Here is a 16,850-nt window from a genome sequence, read left to right as displayed (position 1 = left end):
GTTGTGTGCTAGTGCTCTTGTGTGTTGTGATACCCTCCTGTATGTTCCTTTTGAAAATTCCCTTTATTCAGAGTGGGGTGGGTAGGAAGTGCTCAGAAGTGGCTCTAAATGCAGAATTGTTAAATGAACGATCTCAAGCAGCAATGCTGGGCCCTAGCAGGGGACTTTCTGTATTTATTGAAAAATGCAGCTGTTTTGGACAGCCCTGTGACACAGGAACACTGTGACTTGTTCCCTGAACTGGGAGCGGTGGGAAGGGATTTTTGTGTTTTTCAGCTCTGCTTTAGTCGTTTCTGGTTTGTTTCCTCACAAAAATGGAGTGGGTATTCATGTTTGTGTGGGCGGTTTTGTTCTTGTTGTTGATATTTGCATTTTGGTCTGTTGCATCTGGACACTTTATTCCTGCTTTTATGCCATTTTTATGATGATTTCCCTGCAAATGAGCCTGCTTTAATTGTAGCTCTTGGTTTGTTTAAAACGTTGTTTAAAATGCTGCATTAATTTCTCTTGCTGTGTTATGATGGTCCAGACAGAGCAATTGATCCAGCATTGCATAACAATTAACTCTGCAGGGCCAGGTGTGGTTTGCAGTGTGCAGAAAGCCTGGATTTTTGCTCTTTATTGATCCTGACCATTACAACCGAGCTTTAATTTAATAGCTTTTGACGAAGAGGGGCCAGTGGGCTGCCCGAAATGAGCTGCCTGCCTGGGAAGGGTGATTTGATGCGATCTCAGTGATTTGGTGATTTTGTGGAAACGCCAGAGTTGATCCCTGCCTTGCCAGGAGCCTCCCGGGAGCCACCACGTGTAATCCTTAGCCATTCATTGCCCTGCCCTGGCTCGCTCCCTTCCCCCTTTTTTCCACGGACACAGTCACATTCCAGCTCCCTGCCTGCGCAGGGTGGCAGCGCCCATCACACCGAGTCACAGCTTTTACACGCGTGAGAAATGACAGGCATTCCTGCTGGAATGGATCAGGGCTCATCACACGGAGTCACAGCTCCTGTGCTTTTACACGCGTGAGAAATGACAGGCATTCCTGCTGGAATGGCACAGCTTGTGCAGCTCAGAGTGACCCCAGTTTTGCTGTCATCACTCAGATTGATCCCCTCTGAAGTGCTGTGAAACAGGTTTACAGACCCGTGAAAACTCCACGTATATATAGCTATAAAAACCCCACAAAAACCCCACATATTTCATCCTCCTCTAAATCAGAGCTCTGCTTTGAGCCGGGGTGAGTTCAGAGCATAAACCTCCACAAGATAATCCACAAAGAGTGTTTGGTTATTAATTTAACAGGACCTTTTCACCGATAAGAAAACCTCCATTCTAACAGCAGGGGCAGGCTGGGAATGTTGCTACCACAAACAGAGGGTTGTTGTGGGGTTTAAATCTTGTGCAAACTCAAGTGGGTTTTATTGCCACAACTCGAGTTGCTATTCCCAGTCATTGAGATCGTTTTGGCCCAGGGACAACTGAAATTCCACTGTGTTTTTGGTGTCAATATGTTCAGAATATCCGAAATGTTGCTGTAAAGATAGTGCTGGACCCATTTCCTGCTGGAGAATGGCCAGCATCCAGTGGATTATACAAGGTTGATTTCACCTAAGGCAGGATATTCCATATTCCAACATGAATGTCTGTGTAGCAGGGACATAACAACATCAGGGGTACAAAAACTGCTTCAGCCTCAGGGTTTAAAACATTTGTGACTTCAAAATTACTCTAGAAAGAGGGATTTGGGCAAAAGTCCTTATGTGCACAGGGATGTGCTTTTCGGCCCCCAATTTTTACTCCTTTCCCTGTTGGTTTAAAGGATAATATTTTGGATTTTGGCCAGACTGCAGCCTTCCCCGCCACACACACACCCTCATAAAGTAAATAAACAGCAAAATTGCCTCCTACCTGGGGGGTCATGTCTGTCTGTCCTTCTGCTGCTCCCCATCTGCTGCATCCTGGGGCCTCCCAAATGTGAGGGGAAAATGGTGGCAAACATGAGGGGACAGAATGGCAGAGATGGGAGGGGACAAGATGGCAGAAACATGAGGGGAAAAGATGGCAAAAACATGAGGGGAAAAGAGCAGAAAACGTGAGGGGAAAAGATGCCAAAAACATGAGGGAAAAAGAGCAGGAAACATGAAGGGGAAAGGGTGGGAAAAATGAGGGGACAGAATGGCAGAAACAGGAGGGCACAAGATGAAACATGAAAGGGACAACATGAAGTAAAAAAGAATAGAAACATGAAGGGAAAAGAGCACGGAATGTGAGGAGAAAAGAGCAGGAAACATGAGAGAAAAAGATGGCAAAAACACGAGGGGAAAATAACAGGAAACCTGAGGGGGAAAGATGGCAAAAACATGAGGGAAAAAGAGCAGGGAACATGAGGGAAAAAGAGTAGGAAATGTGAGGGGGAAAGATGGCAAAACATGAGGGAAAAAGAGCAGGGAACATGAGGGGAAAAGATGGCAAAACATGAGGGAAAGAGAGCAGGGAATGTGAGGTGAAAAGATCAGGAAACATGAGGGGGAAAGATGGCAAAAACATGAGAGAGAAAGAGCAGGGAACATGAAGGAAAAAGAGCAGGAAACATGAGGGGAAAAGATGGCAAAAACATGAGGGGAAAATAACAGGAAACCTGAGGGGGAAAGATGGCAAAAACATGAGGGAAAAAGAGCAGGGAACATGAGGGAAAAAGAGTAGGAAATGTGAGGGGGAAAGATGGCAAAACATGAGGGAAAAAGAGCAGGGAACATGAGGGAAAAAGAGTAGGAAATGTGAGGGGAAAAGATAGCAAAAACATGAGGGAAAAAGAGCAGGGAACGTGAGGGGAAAAGATGGCAAAACATGAGGGAAAGAGAGCAGGGAATGTGAGGTGAAAAGATCAGGAAACATGAGGGGGAAAGATGGCAAAAACATGAGAGAGAAAGAGCAGGGAACATGAAGGAAAAAGAGCAGGAAACATGAGGGGAAAAGATGGCAAAAACATGAGGGGAAAAGAGCAGGAAACATGAGGGGAAAAAGAGCAGGGAACGTGAGGGGAAAAGGGCCCGAACTATGAGGGGACAGAACAGCAGAGACAGGAAGGGACAGGATAGTAGAAACATGAGGGGAAAAGATGGCACAAACATGAGGGGTAAAGACAGAAAAACGTGAGCTGAAAAGCTGGCAGACCCCTGAGGGCAGGGAGCAGCCCTTGCTGATGCTGTGGCGCTGTTGGGTTGCAGGCGCGCCGTGGCCATGGCCGGGAACAGCCTGGTGCTGCCCATCGTGCTGTGGGGCCGGCGCGCCCCCACGCACTGCGTGTCCTCGCTGCTGCTCGTCGATGGCTCCGTCATCGTCACCGGCTGCCACGACGGGCAGATCTGCCTCTGGGACCTGGCTCCTGACCTGCAGGTGACGGAGCGCCCTTCCCTCAGCCTGTGCTCACTGTCCCCATGCTCGGGCAGCCGCTCTGCCCTGCCCTTCCCTCAGCCTGTGCTCCCTGTCCCCGTGCTCGGGCAGCCTCTCTGCCCTGCCCGCAGCGCTTGCACGGGTTACAAAGAGGGGCTTTGCCTCTTGGGCTTCCTACAGGAGCAGCACCTTGTTTAACTCATTCCAATTTCTTGGAGCTGCTCTAAACCAGTTGCCTGCTAATTGGGCTGTTCAATATGGTGTTGTGGAAAGGAGTCCCTTCTCGATATCCCATTCCTCCTTTTCCTGGCACTCTATTCCCTGTCCCAAGCCCCTCTCTAGCTCTCTTGGAGCCCCTTTTGGCACTGCAAGGGGCTCTGAGGTCTCCCCTTACTTATGGATTTATGGGGAAAACTCTTAATGTGCAACACAGTCTTTTATATTTGGCCAAACTCAATTTAAATTGAATTGAGCCAAATTCAGCTCTTGATTTGTAAATAGTGAGAGGAGTTTGCAAAATGCTTTTTCCCCCCAAATTCTTATTCCTGTGTGGAGCCAAAAGTCTTCCAAGATGATCCATTCGATGATGTGTTAATTAAATGTGTGTGCACATATGAATGCATATATAAGACATGAAGTAGGAAGCTGGGGTATGGATGTTGTGGCCATTTGCGTGATTTTGACTGCCTGTTTTCTTTCCCTGCTCCCAGATCAATCCCAGAGCTCTGCTCTTTGGTCATACAGCCTCAGTTACTTGTTTATCCAAGGCCTCAGCTTCCAGTGAAAAGCAATATATAGTGAGTGCATCAGAGAGTGGGTGAGTTTCTCAGTGTTTATTATGTGCAATAATGGGAACTTGTGCCCAGTTTATCCATATATTCAATGCTGTGTTTGAATTTTATCCTTGAGATCAAATTCCTCAGCAAATACATTTCCTTTTTGATTGGTTGTATGTATTAATCAGAGAGCAGCAGTTGAATGGTAGAAGCAGGTAGCTGCTCAGGTTCTGTAATTTATCCTCACAGGGAGCAGGAGGTTGTGTGGATTTAGGAGGACTGGAAAATCCAGCTGATTTTGAGTTTCTCTAAATACAACTGACCTAATCCCTGACAAATGGTTCCAGTGAAGTCCCCCCAGCGCGAAGGGTTGGAAGGGCTCGTTTTCCACGTGGTGTTTTCCCTGTGTTCCAGGGAGATGTGCCTGTGGGATGTGAACGACGGGAGGTGCATCGAGTTCACCAAGCTGGCCTGTGCGCACACGGGCATCCAGGTGAGCTCTGCAGGCAGCACGATGGGTCTGGGGGCACCCCTCAGGCCAGGATGGGTTAATCCTGCCCTCCATGGATTCTGACCCCTGTTTGCTGCCATCTCTGCAGTTCTATCAGTTCACAGTCGGCACGCAGCGGGAAGGCAGGCTCCTGTGCCATGGACACTATCCTGAAATCCTGGTGGTGGATGCAACCAGCCTGGAGGTTCTCTACTCGCTGATATCCAAGATCTCTCCGGACTGGATCAGCTCCATGAGCATCATCCGCTCCAACAGGACACAAGGTGACGCTGCCAGGGGTGCAGGGGCAGCCCCAGGTTCCCTGGGAAGCCAGGGGGGAGCTGTCTGTGCCCCAGGCTCACTGTGTGTTTCCCAGAGGACACTGTGGTGGCCGTGTCCGTGACGGGCATCCTCAAGGTCTGGATCATCACCTCGGAGGTCAGTCGCATGCAGGTAGGCACGGGCTGCTGCAGCGGTGGCACTTCTGGTGGCATGGAGGCTTCTGTCCCTCATATTCTGCTGCTGATGGCCTTTTTCCTATTCCTATGGAAAATTACTGACTGAATTTGCCCTTACTGGTTTCCAGTATTCCTAATACTTCTCAGAGAACCGATTTCCAAATGAAGTGTAGGATTATGTCCAATTTTCCCAGCTCTGGTTTTCATTTGTACCATGTAGTAATTTGGGTTAATATTTTGCTGCGCAGACCATACAATTTTTAGGAATATTCATTCTATGGCATTATCTCCAGCTCCCTGTTATTTGCCATTTCCTGGGTACTAATGAATAAAAGTCTTAAAGGAGATTTACCCCAGATCTCAGAGGCAAATCAAGGTTTTTTTCATGGAAAATACATATATCAGCTGAGGAGAAATCCCAGTGACAGGGAGTGGGATGTGCTTCCCCGGCTGCAAGGTCAGCAGCACTAATCTGGGGAACCTGGGGATTAAGGCAGGGGGACACCACGTGCTCTGCAGATCTGCTTAGGAGGGGCTGTGGGGTAAAACCTGCGCAGGGTTTGGGTGTCCCCTGGCACTGCAGGAGGGCTGAGGGCTGGCTCTGTTTGTGTGTGTGTGCCCCAGGACACCACGCCCGTGTTTGAGGAGGAGTCCAAGCCCATCTACTGCGAGAACTGCCAGAGCATCTCCTTCTGCGCCTTCACGCAGCGCTCGCTGCTCGTCGTGTGCTCCAAGTACTGGCGGGTAAGGCACGGCCCCCTCCCTCAGGAGCCCCCATAAACCTCATGGGACATCCATGGCTTAATCCGGGTCTCTTCAGTGTGCCCCTTCACTGAAATACACAAATATTCAGTGTAAATATGCATCTGTTTAATGTATTCCTAGATGTTGAACCCAAATCTCTGCCCGTGGTGAGGTTTGGAACAAGGTGGCCCTAAATGGCTTTAACAACCCAAACCATTCCATGATTCTGTGATACTGAACCCAAAACCAGCTGCTGCCTGGGCGTTTTAATATTTAATTCATGGGTTCATAACCGCAGACTTTGTTTCCTCTCAGGTCTTTGATGCTGGAGATTATTCCCTCTTATGTTCAGTGCCCAGTGAAAACGAGCAGACCTGGACTGGTGGGGACTTTGTGGCAGCTGATAAAGTGATTGTATGGACAGAGGATGGACAGAGTTTCATCTATAAACTCCCAGCCAGGTACTCAACAGAAGAATACCCCCCTTTATTTGATCTGTGATTGATTTGAAGAACTACTGAAATATTGGCCATGTCAATATAAAGCTATAAAATTAATTCAAAATTTGGCATCAAAGCAATTAAAAATTACAGGAATAAAATCAAATACTTTCTTTCTGATATCTTCATGTGTTCTGGTAGTGATAGTGTTTTATCTTGAGTATCCCACATGAATCATGTGGGAGCTCCTTCCTTGCCCTCGCGTGATCAGAGCACGAGGATGGGAGCATCACCCATGATGTCCAGCTGTGGCAATCACTCTTTAAATGCAAGGAGTGTTATTAATATAAATGTGTTATGTCCTTTCTGTGTTTCCCAGCTGCCTCCCAGCCAGCGATTCGTTCCGCAGGGATGTGGGGAAGGCAGTGGAGAACCTGATCCCACCGTTGCTGTACAGCGTGTTGGACAGAGCAGAGAAACAGGTACATCCCTTTAGGGGCTGCGTTGGGTTTGCCCTGCTTTGAAGGGAGGGAAGCTTGGAGCTGGGCACGTGCTTTGTGCCTGCTCTGAGCTGGTTCCTTATCTTTCCAACAGCTCCTGATATGCCCTCCAGTGACTCGCTTCTTCTGTGGCCAGAGGGAGTTCTCCTGCAGGCTCCTGATCCAAGGGGACTCCTCGGGGAGGCTGTGCATTTGGAGCGTGCCCGACAGCCTGGACCAGCAGGAGGGTGCAAAAGGTGCCTCAGTCATAGCCAGAGCTTGGTGCTTTCTGTGTGTTTGTGCTGAGCTGGATGAGGTGCAAAAGGTGCCTCAGCCATGCCAGGTCCTTGTGCTTTCTGTGTGTTTGTGCTGAGCTGGATGAGGGTGCAAAAGGTGCCTCAGCCATAGCCAGGGCTTGGTGCTTTCTGTGTGTTTGTGCTGGATGGGGATGCAAAAGGTGCCTCAGCCATAGCCAGGTCCTTGTGCTTTCTGTGTGTTTGTGCTGGGTAAAGCTGTGCTGGTTCTCCCACAGATCACAAAGTTGGGGTTTCATTGTTACCTCCTTGCAGGAGTTGTAACTTCACCTTACCAGATATGCTCCAGATCTTAATGAGCATTGCTGTAGTGACTCCATTCCCAGTAGAGAATCCCCCAGTGGGCAGGGGAGACCTTCACCATCCCATTGCATCTCCCAGCTCCATCCCTGTATTCCCCTCCTGTCCCAGGCCTGCCGGCAGCCACGTCCAGGTCCCTGCAGGAGGCCTTTGACCAGCTGAGCCCGCGGCCCGCGGGCATCATCGACCAGCTGAGCATGGTGGCCAACGCCAGCGAGCCCCTGCGCGTCACCGCCAGCGTCTACATGCCGGCCCACGGGCGCCTGGTGTGCGGCCGCGAGGACGGCAGCATCGTCATCGTGCCCGCCACGCAGACCGCCATCGTGCAGCTGCTGCAGGGCGAGCACATGCTGCGCCGAGGTACGGCCATGCAGGGGTAGGAATGCACCAGCCCCACAAACCTGCTGCCATCATGCAGCTGCTGCAGGGCGAGCAGAATGAACCCACAAACCTGCTGCCATCGTGCAGCTGCTGCAGGGCGAGCACATGCTGCGCCGAGGTACGGCCATGTGGGAGCAGCATGACCCCCCAAAGCTGCTGTGCCCTCTGTGCTGGCAGTCCCTGCAGCTGCCCAGCCAGGAGGGGTCAGTTTGGGTGTTTTTTGAGGTGCAGGAGCAGAGATAAGGTGAGAGAGCATCTCTGCTGCTGCATCTCAAAGCCCCCTGCAGCACAATCTTGTGCTGTCCAGCGTTGTTCCAGGGTGCTGATGTTCCAGTAGGAATCTCAGAGGGCAAACCTGCCAGGGTTCCTGGTGGGATCCCTGTGCTGTGCTTGGGTGTGTGGGTTCCATGTGACATTACCTCCATAGTTTGGGGTGTGAGCGCAGAACAAACACTTGAAATAGAGATGCAGGTGTCTGTTGAACCTCCATTTCCCTCTCTTTGCTGTGCCCTTGTGCCCTGGCAGGCTGGCCCCCTCACAGGACGCTGCGAGGCCACCGGAACAAGGTGACGTGCCTGCTGTACCCTCACCAGGTGTCCTCCCGCTACGACCAGAGGTACCTCATCTCGGGAGGGGTGGACTTCTCCGTCATCATCTGGGACATCTTCTCGGGAGAGATGAAACATATCTTCTGTGTGCACGGCGGGGAGATCACCCAGCTGCTGGTCCCACCAGAAAACTGCAGCGTGAGTGCTCCAGATAACCCTCAGTGCTCCAGATAACCCTCAGTGCTCCAGATAACCCTCAGTGCTCCTCGAGAGTGGGAATGCAACGTGGAATGCTGGGGGTGCATCACTGACCCAGCTCTGCAAGAGAGGCACAAAGAGCAGCTTGGTTATTCTGTCATTTATGGTTTCTTCCACCGTGTTTTAATTCTGCAAAGGGTTGAAAATAGGGGCTTTATTAAACCTACTAAAATAGGGTTTAGAGACAATATTTCCTCTTGAAACTTAATAAATAGAATTTAATGAACAAAGTGACATTGGCTGAAAACTCTGGAGTTTGCTTAGCAAAATGGGGTTCAATACCCATTTTCTCTTCATGATGGGAATCTCTGGTCAGGGAATTCTGTTCCCAGTGAGTTTGAGCACTGGTGTGGGTGCCTGAGTTTGGTCACCCTGCTTTGCCCAGCGGGGGAAAGGTTTCAACCCCAGCCCTGCACTGTGATTAATCTGTTTGTGTTTCCCCCCCAGGCCCGAGTGCAGCACTGCGTGTGCTCCGTGGCCAGCGATCACTCGGTGGGGCTGCTGAGCCTCAGGGAGAAGAAGTGCATCATGCTGGCGTCCCGGCACCTGTTCCCCATCCAGGTGATCAAGTGGAGGCCAGCTGATGACTACCTGGTGGTGGGCTGCTCCGACGGCTCCGTGTACGTCTGGCAGATGGACACCGGTGAGCGCAGACTGCCTGGTCCCTTTCTCATGGACGCAAATATGGATCTGAAAGGCAGAAATACAGATCTGCTCTTAGAGCTAACTCTGAGGGATGTAGGAGAGATGGGGGTAGGATGGAGATGAGACATCTCTGCAGCCAGGCTGTGGAAATTGGGGTTTATTGTAAAAAAAAATAATAATATCCTTTATTTTGTGTGTGCCAGCACAGCTCAGAGCAGCAAACAGAAGTAAAGAGAGGGGTAAAGAGGATGAGAGGGCAAGGTTCCCCTTACAATACCATAAATCTTCCTCTGTGTTGAATATTCTCATTCTCACTAACCAATCTGGTACAATACACAAATCCTACAGCATGTGCATACAGCCTATAAGAATCATTCCATTACCACGCTGTGTTACATGTTAAACCCTACAAACTCCTCTTTGGGCCCTTCTGCCAAGCTGTAGGGTCTGCTCTGACCCTTGGGCCTGTCTGCAAGCAGAGGGTGTTGTTCCATCAAAAGAGGATCACCTTTAGCTGGCCAGGCCATTGTTTTCCAGTTGTTCAGTAACTGAAGGATCTCAAACCTGGCTTTCATCTCAATCTCCCTTATAGTTCCCATATCCTCACAACCTTTTGCCAGCCAGTCCTATCTGTAAGGCTTTCCTGTTCCACCTCCCCCAACAGAGGGAGAATTCAAACCCTTGGGCACATTTCCATGAGGAGCTTCCCCCTGGGGGTTTGTGACCCTGATGGGAGCAGGGAATTCCATCCTCTCAGAGCCCAGCTGAAGCACAGAGGTTCCCTATCCCCCCCCAGGTGGGTGCTGAGCTGTCCCTGTCCCCTGCAGGGGCGCTGGACCGCTGTGTGATGGGGATCACGGCCGTGGAGATCCTGAGCGCGTGCGACGAGGCCGTGCCGGCGGCCGTGGACGCGCTCAGCCACCCCGCCGTCAACCTGAAGCAGGCCATGACCCGCCGCAGCCTGGCCGCCCTCAAGAACGTGGCCCACCAGAAGCTGCAGACCCTGGCCACCAACCTGCTGGCCTCCGAGGCCTCCGACAAGGTGCGTGGGCTGTGTTCATAAAAAGAGCTGAAATTCAGGAAATTTCTGTCATTTTAACCAAAAGGTTCTCAGCCAGAGCAACACAAACATGGTGTTCCCAGCTTCTCCACGCATCCCTTTCTGTGCCTTCTGTTGGCAGAGAGATCTGCGAGTGATGTGGTGGGAGCATTCCTCAGAGCACCACCAGCAGGTTTCCATTAAAAAATGTCTGCTCCTGCTGGATCCAGGCACAACTGGGAGTGTTGCATTGGTTCCTGCAGGGTTTTGTGTGTGGGCTCCTCGTGCAGTTGGGAATGAAGGGATTAGGGACAATAATGCTTCAAAGCTGATGTTCACGTTCTGGTTTCCAGTCTCCTTTCTGACATCCTTCAGCTTTTTCCCTTCATTCCCTGCCTCCTCCCTTCTTTCCCCTTGGGAGGAATAAGACAGGCTGCAATTGCAGGTCTGGGTGACGCTGAGCAGCTGCTTTCCCAGTGCCATGTACTGATTCCACAGTTCACCCTCCAAATATTGAATGGGTTTTAAGCTTCATAACAATCTTGCTGTTGCTTGGAACATAACTGCACTGTCCCGGGGTTCAGGAGAAGGAGGTGTGAGCTCGTGCCTCACCTGGGGAGCGCTGTTTATCCACAAACAGCTGGCAGTGGGGTTTCTGTGGTCAGTGGCCGTGTTTCAGACCCGCCTCTGCTCTGAATTCCCTTTGCCCTGCCCTTGCAGGGGAACTTGCCCAAGTACTCGCACAACTCGCTGATGGTGCAGGCCATCAAGACCAACGTGACGGACCCCGACGTGCACGTGCTGTTCTTCGACGTGGAGGCGCTGATCATCCAGCTGCTGACGGAGGAGGCGGCGCGGCCCAGCGCGGGCGCCGCGTCCCCGGAGAGCGCGCGCGGAGCGCCCGGCGCCGCCGACAAGGGCGGCTCCTTCCTGGCCGGCAAGCGCGCCGCCGTGCTCTTCCAGCAGGTCAAGGAGACCATCAAGGAGAACATCAAGGAGCACCTGCTGGACGACGAGGACGAGGACGAGGAGGCGGCGAGGCAGAGGAGGGAGGACGGCGACCCGGAGTATCGCTCCAGCAAGTCCAAGCCGCTGACTCTGCTGGAGTACAACCTGACCATGGACACGGCCAAGCTCTTCATGTCGTGCCTGCACGCCTGGGGGCTCAACTCAGTGCTGGACGAGCTGTGCCTGGAGCGCCTGGGCATGCTGAAGCCGCACTGCTCCGTGTCCTTCGGCCTCCTGTCGCGGGGCGGCCACATGTCCCTGATGCTGCCCGGCTACAACCAGCCCGTGGGCAGGGCGGCGCCGCAGGAGCTGGGCAGGAGGGTGTCGGTGACGGAGGGCCTGGGCAAGGGCACCTACGGCGTGTCGCGGGCCGTCACCACGCAGCACCTGCTCTCCGTCATCTCGCTGGCCAACACGCTCATGAGCATGACCAACGCCACCTTCATCGGCGAGCACATGAAGAAAGGGCCCAGCAGGTGGGGCGGCGCTGCCGGGGCCTGGCAGGGCCCTCTGGGGGGGTGCAGGGTTGGCTGTGCTTTGGTTGGTGCTGGCTGCATGGGTGGCTCCATTGGTGTGTGTCTCTGTCCATCTAGGCCACCGCGGCCGGGCACCCCCGAGATGGCCAAGGCGAAGCCGCCCCCTCCCGTGGCCAGCCATGCGGCGCAGGGGCAAATCAAACAAGGTAAAACCGCTTCTTTGCTGCCCTTGATGCTGTTATTGCAGCTGAGTTTAACACCTTGTTACCAAGAAATTACTGCATGGGGGACACAGTAATGCAATGTTAACCTCCATGAAATTACTGGGGATTAGGACTGGTTTAGGAGCCAGTACAAGCTGCTGATCCTCCTTGACATCATCATTCCTGATTCAAGTGCTCCCACACATTCTGAGGAGGCTCTAAAGCCTGGAGCTGCAGGCTCATCCCAAAGTGTTCCTGTGGCAGTGATCCCAGCTCGGTGCTTGGCTGGCTGGAGCTCCTCACGTTGGAGCAGAGTGAGCAGAACCAGGCAGAAACCTCTTTAGTTTCAGCCTGGGTGCCTTAGTGCAGCTGTCATTTCTGCTTTCCCTACATTCGATGCAAGTGGGCTGGGAAGGGATGTACTGCAGCCACTCTGGGGTGGAAGGCCTGGAGAAAAGGGTTTTGTGTCCTTCTCCTTCAGGCTTTTTGGCATTTCTGTGGTTGCATTTTTGCCTAGAGGCCCATTTAGAATGAAGGTAAATTCCAGGCAGCCCTCGGGAATTCATCCTGGACACCCTGGAGTGACGGATGGGGCAGCTCGGGCTGATTGGGGTTTATTTTCTGCCCTTTGGTGCACAGCTTCCAAATCTGGGCAAATGTGGGAAAAGCACAAGAAGAAGCAGCAAAATTCCTGGGTTTCTAACTTAGAGTCAAGCAGGAAGCCAAACCAAAGCCACCTGCCCAAAAACATATTTCAAATCACTTGATTTAGATGTATTTTGGTCTTTTCAAAACATCCCAGTTTCTGTCACTGTCTCCATGTTCCTCTGCAGCTGCTTGTCTGCCTCTTCCTTCTTGGAAAACCTGGAATTCTCATTTAGTTCAATATTATTTTGAGTTGGATGTTATTTTGAAGCCGAGTTTTATTTTTAAGTTGAATATTTCAGTTGAAGATCATCCCCTTGTTTTCCATGCTGCAGTGATACTAACCCGTTTTTCTGCTGCTGCTCTCCTCACTTCCCTCTTTTTTTTTTTCTCTCTCTCTTTTTATTTCTTCTTCTTTCCTCTGCAAGTTGCTCCTGCTGCTGCTTCCAGCACGGAATCTGGGCACTCTGACACTTCTGCTTTCCATTCCTGTTTCTTAGTCAACGAAGGTATTTCCTTCCTCACTTTTCTCCTTGGCCTTTACTTCAGCCAAAACCCCTCCTCATTGTTCTTTGATTTCTAAAATCATTTATTTGATTTCTGAGGGAATTCTCCCAAGGGTACCCGGGGTAGGTTTCCCTGTTGGGGAAGCCTTAAATCTGAGTTTTGGTGCTGATGGAGATTTGAATTGAAAATCAGACATATATTGAATAGAATATGGGACATTTTGATTTGAACTTTGGATTTCTGTCCTGGTTTTACCTGCACGGAGCTGTAGCAGGAATGCCCCTGGATTAAGTGTGCTGAAATAAAGAATTCAGGTGGGAAATCAGGACAGCAGTGTGCTGATGAGGATGAGCTGTGCTCGGATCCGCTTGCACAAGTTTAACCGAGGATGGGTTTGTGCAGCGTGAGCCGAGGTGGACGCGGCTGGGCCGGATGATGCTCAGGGCCCGTTCTGGGTGATTTTTGGGGTTCATTTCATGTGTGTGCTCCCCAGGCTGGAGCCAGCTGGCTGCCATGCACTGCGTGATGCTGCCCGACCTGCTGGGGCTCGAGAAGTTCCGGCCGCCCCTGCTGGAGATGCTGGCGCGGAGGTGGCAGGATCGCTGCCTGGAGGTGAGGCCCGCCCTCTGCTTCTTATCATTATTGCTATTATCATTATCATTATTAATATTATTTACTGTTGCTCATCATTATTCCTGCTGCAAGAAAGAAGGAGGGTTTGAGTCCAACAAAGCATAAGTACTCGTTAAAATGAGAGTCCTTTTTAGTCTTTTTTGTCTTTTAAATATCGTGCTGCACAAGTTTAAAGTGAAATGTTTTCCGACGTCCTTGTCCCTAAATAAAAGGCCTTTAAAGGATGCACCTTGGGCAGTGCAAGGGCTGCACCCCTGATGGACTCCAGGTCACCCATTTTCACACTTTTATAAGTTTTGCTCCATTTCCATACTGGGGTTCATTGTCCAGTACCATCTCCAGGTGATGGGGTCCCATTCTCCTAGATTGCTCTCCTCAATTCTCTGTTGTTTGTGCTTTATGGTACTGAGGCTGCCACACTGTCAGTGCTGGTTCTGGAAAAGGATTGTTTAGTGTGACTAAACTGTGCGGAGAACTTGCCAGCACTTTCTATGAAATTCAGAAATATATATAAGAAATCCACACCAATGCAGTGCAGAACGTGGAAAAACAAGAAAGCTAAAACTGAAGGCATCAGGACTGTGCTTGTGCTGCAGGTGCTGCTGCTGGGACAGTTCCCAGTTAATCCCAGTTTAACTCTCAGGAATGGCACTAAGGCTCGGTGTCAGTGTGGTTGGTGACCCTGTGTTTGTGCTGTTTGCTGTCCCCTCAGGTGCGGGAGGCGGCGCAGGCGCTGCTGCTGGCCGAGCTGCGCAGGATCGAGCAGGCGGGCCGCAAGGAGACCATCGACACCTGGGCGCCGTACCTGCCCCAGTACATGGACAGCGTCATCTCCCGTGAGAGCCCTGGCACTGCCCTCGCCTGGGCAACGGGGACATGGGGACCCTTAGGGACAGCCATCCATCCAGGGACATGGGGACCCCTTAGGGACAGCCATCCATCCATTGAGGGACATGGGAACCCCTTAGGGACAGCCATCCATCCAGGGACATGGGGACCCCTTAGGGACAGCCATCCATCCATTGAGGGACATGGGGACCCTTAGGGACAGCCATCCATCCAGGGACATGGGAACCCCTTAGGGACAGCCATCCATTGAGGGACATGGGGACCCTTAGGGACAGCCATCCACTGAGGGACATGGGCACCCTTAGGGACAGCCATCCATTGAGGGACATGGGAACCCCTTAGGGACAGCCATCCATTGAGGGACATGGGGACCCTTAGGGACAGCCATCCATTGAGGGACATGGGGACCTTTAGGGACAGCCATCCATCCAGGGACATGGGCACCCCTTAGGGACAGCCATCCATTGAGGGACATGGGGACCCTTAGGGACAGCCATCCATTGAGGGACATGGGGACCCTTAGGGACAGCCATCCATTGAGGGACATGGGGACCTTTAGGGACAGCCATCCATCCAGGGACATGGGCACCCCTTAGGGACAGCCATCCATTGAGGGACATGGGGACCCTTAGGGACAGCCATCCATTGAGGGACATGGGGACCCTTAGGGACAGCCATCCATTGAGGGACATGGGAACCCCTTAGGGACAGCCATCCATTGAGGGACATGGGAACCCTTAGGGACAGTCAGTCATCCAGGGACATGGGAACCCCTTAGGGACAGCCATCCATCCATCCAGGGACATGGGAACCCTTAGGGACAGCCATCCATCCAGGGACATGGGCACCCTTAGGGACAGCCATCCATTGAGGGACATGGGGACCCTTAGGGACAGCCATCCATCCAGGGACAGGGCCTGGGAACCCCACATTCACAGTCAGCCATTGAGGGAACCCCACATCAGTTATCCATGAGGGAACTCCACATTCCCAGTTATCCATGCAGGAACCCCACATTCCCAGTTATCATTGAAGGAACCCCACATTCCCAGTTACCCATGCAGGAACCCCACATTCCCAATTATCCATGAGGGAACTCCACATTCCCAGTCATCCATGAGGGAACCCCACATTCCCAGTTATCCATGCAGGAACCCCACATTCCCAGTTATCCATGAGGGAACCCCACATTCCCAGTCATCCATTGAAGGAACCCCACATTCCCAGTTATTGAAGGAACCCCACATTCCCAGCCATCCATGAGGGAACCCCACATCCCCAGTTACCATGAGGGAGCCCCACATTCCCAGTTAACATTGAAGGAACCCCACATCCCCAGTTACCCATTGAGGGAACCCCACATTCCCAGTCATCCATTGAGGGCCCAGCCATCCATCCTGGGCTGAGATTCCCCCTGCCCTCAGAGCATTTCCAGGATGTTTCCCTGGCAATGCCTTTCCATCGGTGTCCCCGTGTCCCGTCCCTACAGCTGGCGTGCCCACAGAGGCCCTGCAGGGCACAGCTGCCACCACAGAGCCCACGGGGGCCGAGGCCAAGGCCCAGGAGGAGGAGCACGACCTGGCCGACGATGACATCGCTGCAGGTGAGCCCTCGCGTCGTTAATGTCGCCGGGATAATTAATGCGCTTCGTTAATGCACTGCCCACAGCCATAACTGTTCCCCAAATCATCTGTTCCAGGGGGGATCTGATCCAAGGGGGCTGCGTTTTGGGTTCAGGGGATACACTGAGGTTTGTATTGGGACTGCAGAAAAAAAATTCTTATTTTTCCCTCAACAGGATCTTTTCCAACTTGGGATTCCCCAAAAGCTTCCGCTTATCAAGGTCATTTCTTAAAAGGATTTGCGCCTCAGAACTTAGGGAGAGTGAAACATTTTAGCTGAAAATCCTTAATTACACTCCAGTGGGTTTTACTTAGAAAATCTGGGCTCTCCTCAAATCTCCTTTTAATGCCTGAAAGGCTTTTTTTGGTAACTAAAAACAGACCAAATGTTTGTTTAAATAATTCACACATGGGCAGCAGCATTTTTTCCCAGTTGAGCATAAATTCTCCTAGCTCCAGTGATCAGAATCAGAATTTGAGAATTTGGTGAATTGGCTTATATTATATGTAATATATGCCAATTATGTATTATATATGTTAATATATATAATATATATTGGGTATAATTATATTGTATATAATTGGACATATTATAACATATATTGGGTATATAATACATATACCCTATATCTACATTATATATTG

The 16,850-nt window shown here is 51.3% G+C and overlaps 1 protein-coding gene across 5 annotated transcripts in view; it reads left to right on the top strand.

Moving 5' to 3' along the window:
- Positions 1–16,850, top strand: part of LOC102075488 (WD repeat-containing protein 7) — a 36,150-nt gene that overhangs the window by 2,106 nt on the left and 17,194 nt on the right. For 4 of the 5 annotated variants that reach the window (XM_074533722.1, XM_074533721.1, XM_074533720.1 and 1 more), the window contains exons 2-20: positions 3,225–3,393; positions 4,101–4,207; positions 4,581–4,659; positions 4,766–4,940; positions 5,033–5,109; positions 5,739–5,858; positions 6,174–6,319; positions 6,678–6,780; positions 6,893–7,034; positions 7,503–7,751; positions 8,298–8,518; positions 9,026–9,221; positions 10,051–10,265; positions 10,983–11,746; positions 11,864–11,952; positions 13,023–13,103; positions 13,595–13,713; positions 14,447–14,570; positions 16,073–16,186. In XM_074533722.1, coding sequence (XP_074389823.1) covers positions 3,238–3,393; positions 4,101–4,207; positions 4,581–4,659; positions 4,766–4,940; positions 5,033–5,109; positions 5,739–5,858; positions 6,174–6,319; positions 6,678–6,780; positions 6,893–7,034; positions 7,503–7,751; positions 8,298–8,518; positions 9,026–9,221; positions 10,051–10,265; positions 10,983–11,746; positions 11,864–11,952; positions 13,023–13,103; positions 13,595–13,713; positions 14,447–14,570; positions 16,073–16,186 — 3,277 coding nt within the window. In that variant the 5' untranslated portion in view covers positions 3,225–3,237. The remainder of the gene's footprint in view (positions 1–3,224; positions 3,394–4,100; positions 4,208–4,580; positions 4,660–4,765; positions 4,941–5,032; positions 5,110–5,738; positions 5,859–6,173; positions 6,320–6,677; positions 6,781–6,892; positions 7,035–7,502; positions 7,752–8,297; positions 8,519–9,025; positions 9,222–10,050; positions 10,266–10,982; positions 11,747–11,863; positions 11,953–13,022; positions 13,104–13,594; positions 13,714–14,446; positions 14,571–16,072; positions 16,187–16,850) is intronic. The other variant, XM_074533724.1, reaches the window with a different exon arrangement.

The sequence above is a fragment of the Zonotrichia albicollis genome, chromosome Z (assembly GCF_047830755.1).
Source record: "Zonotrichia albicollis isolate bZonAlb1 chromosome Z, bZonAlb1.hap1, whole genome shotgun sequence".
Lineage (NCBI taxonomy): Eukaryota > Metazoa > Chordata > Aves > Passeriformes > Passerellidae > Zonotrichia > Zonotrichia albicollis.
The sequence above is the reverse complement of the archived record's forward strand: the minus strand, read 5'-3'. Positions and strand labels throughout refer to the sequence as shown.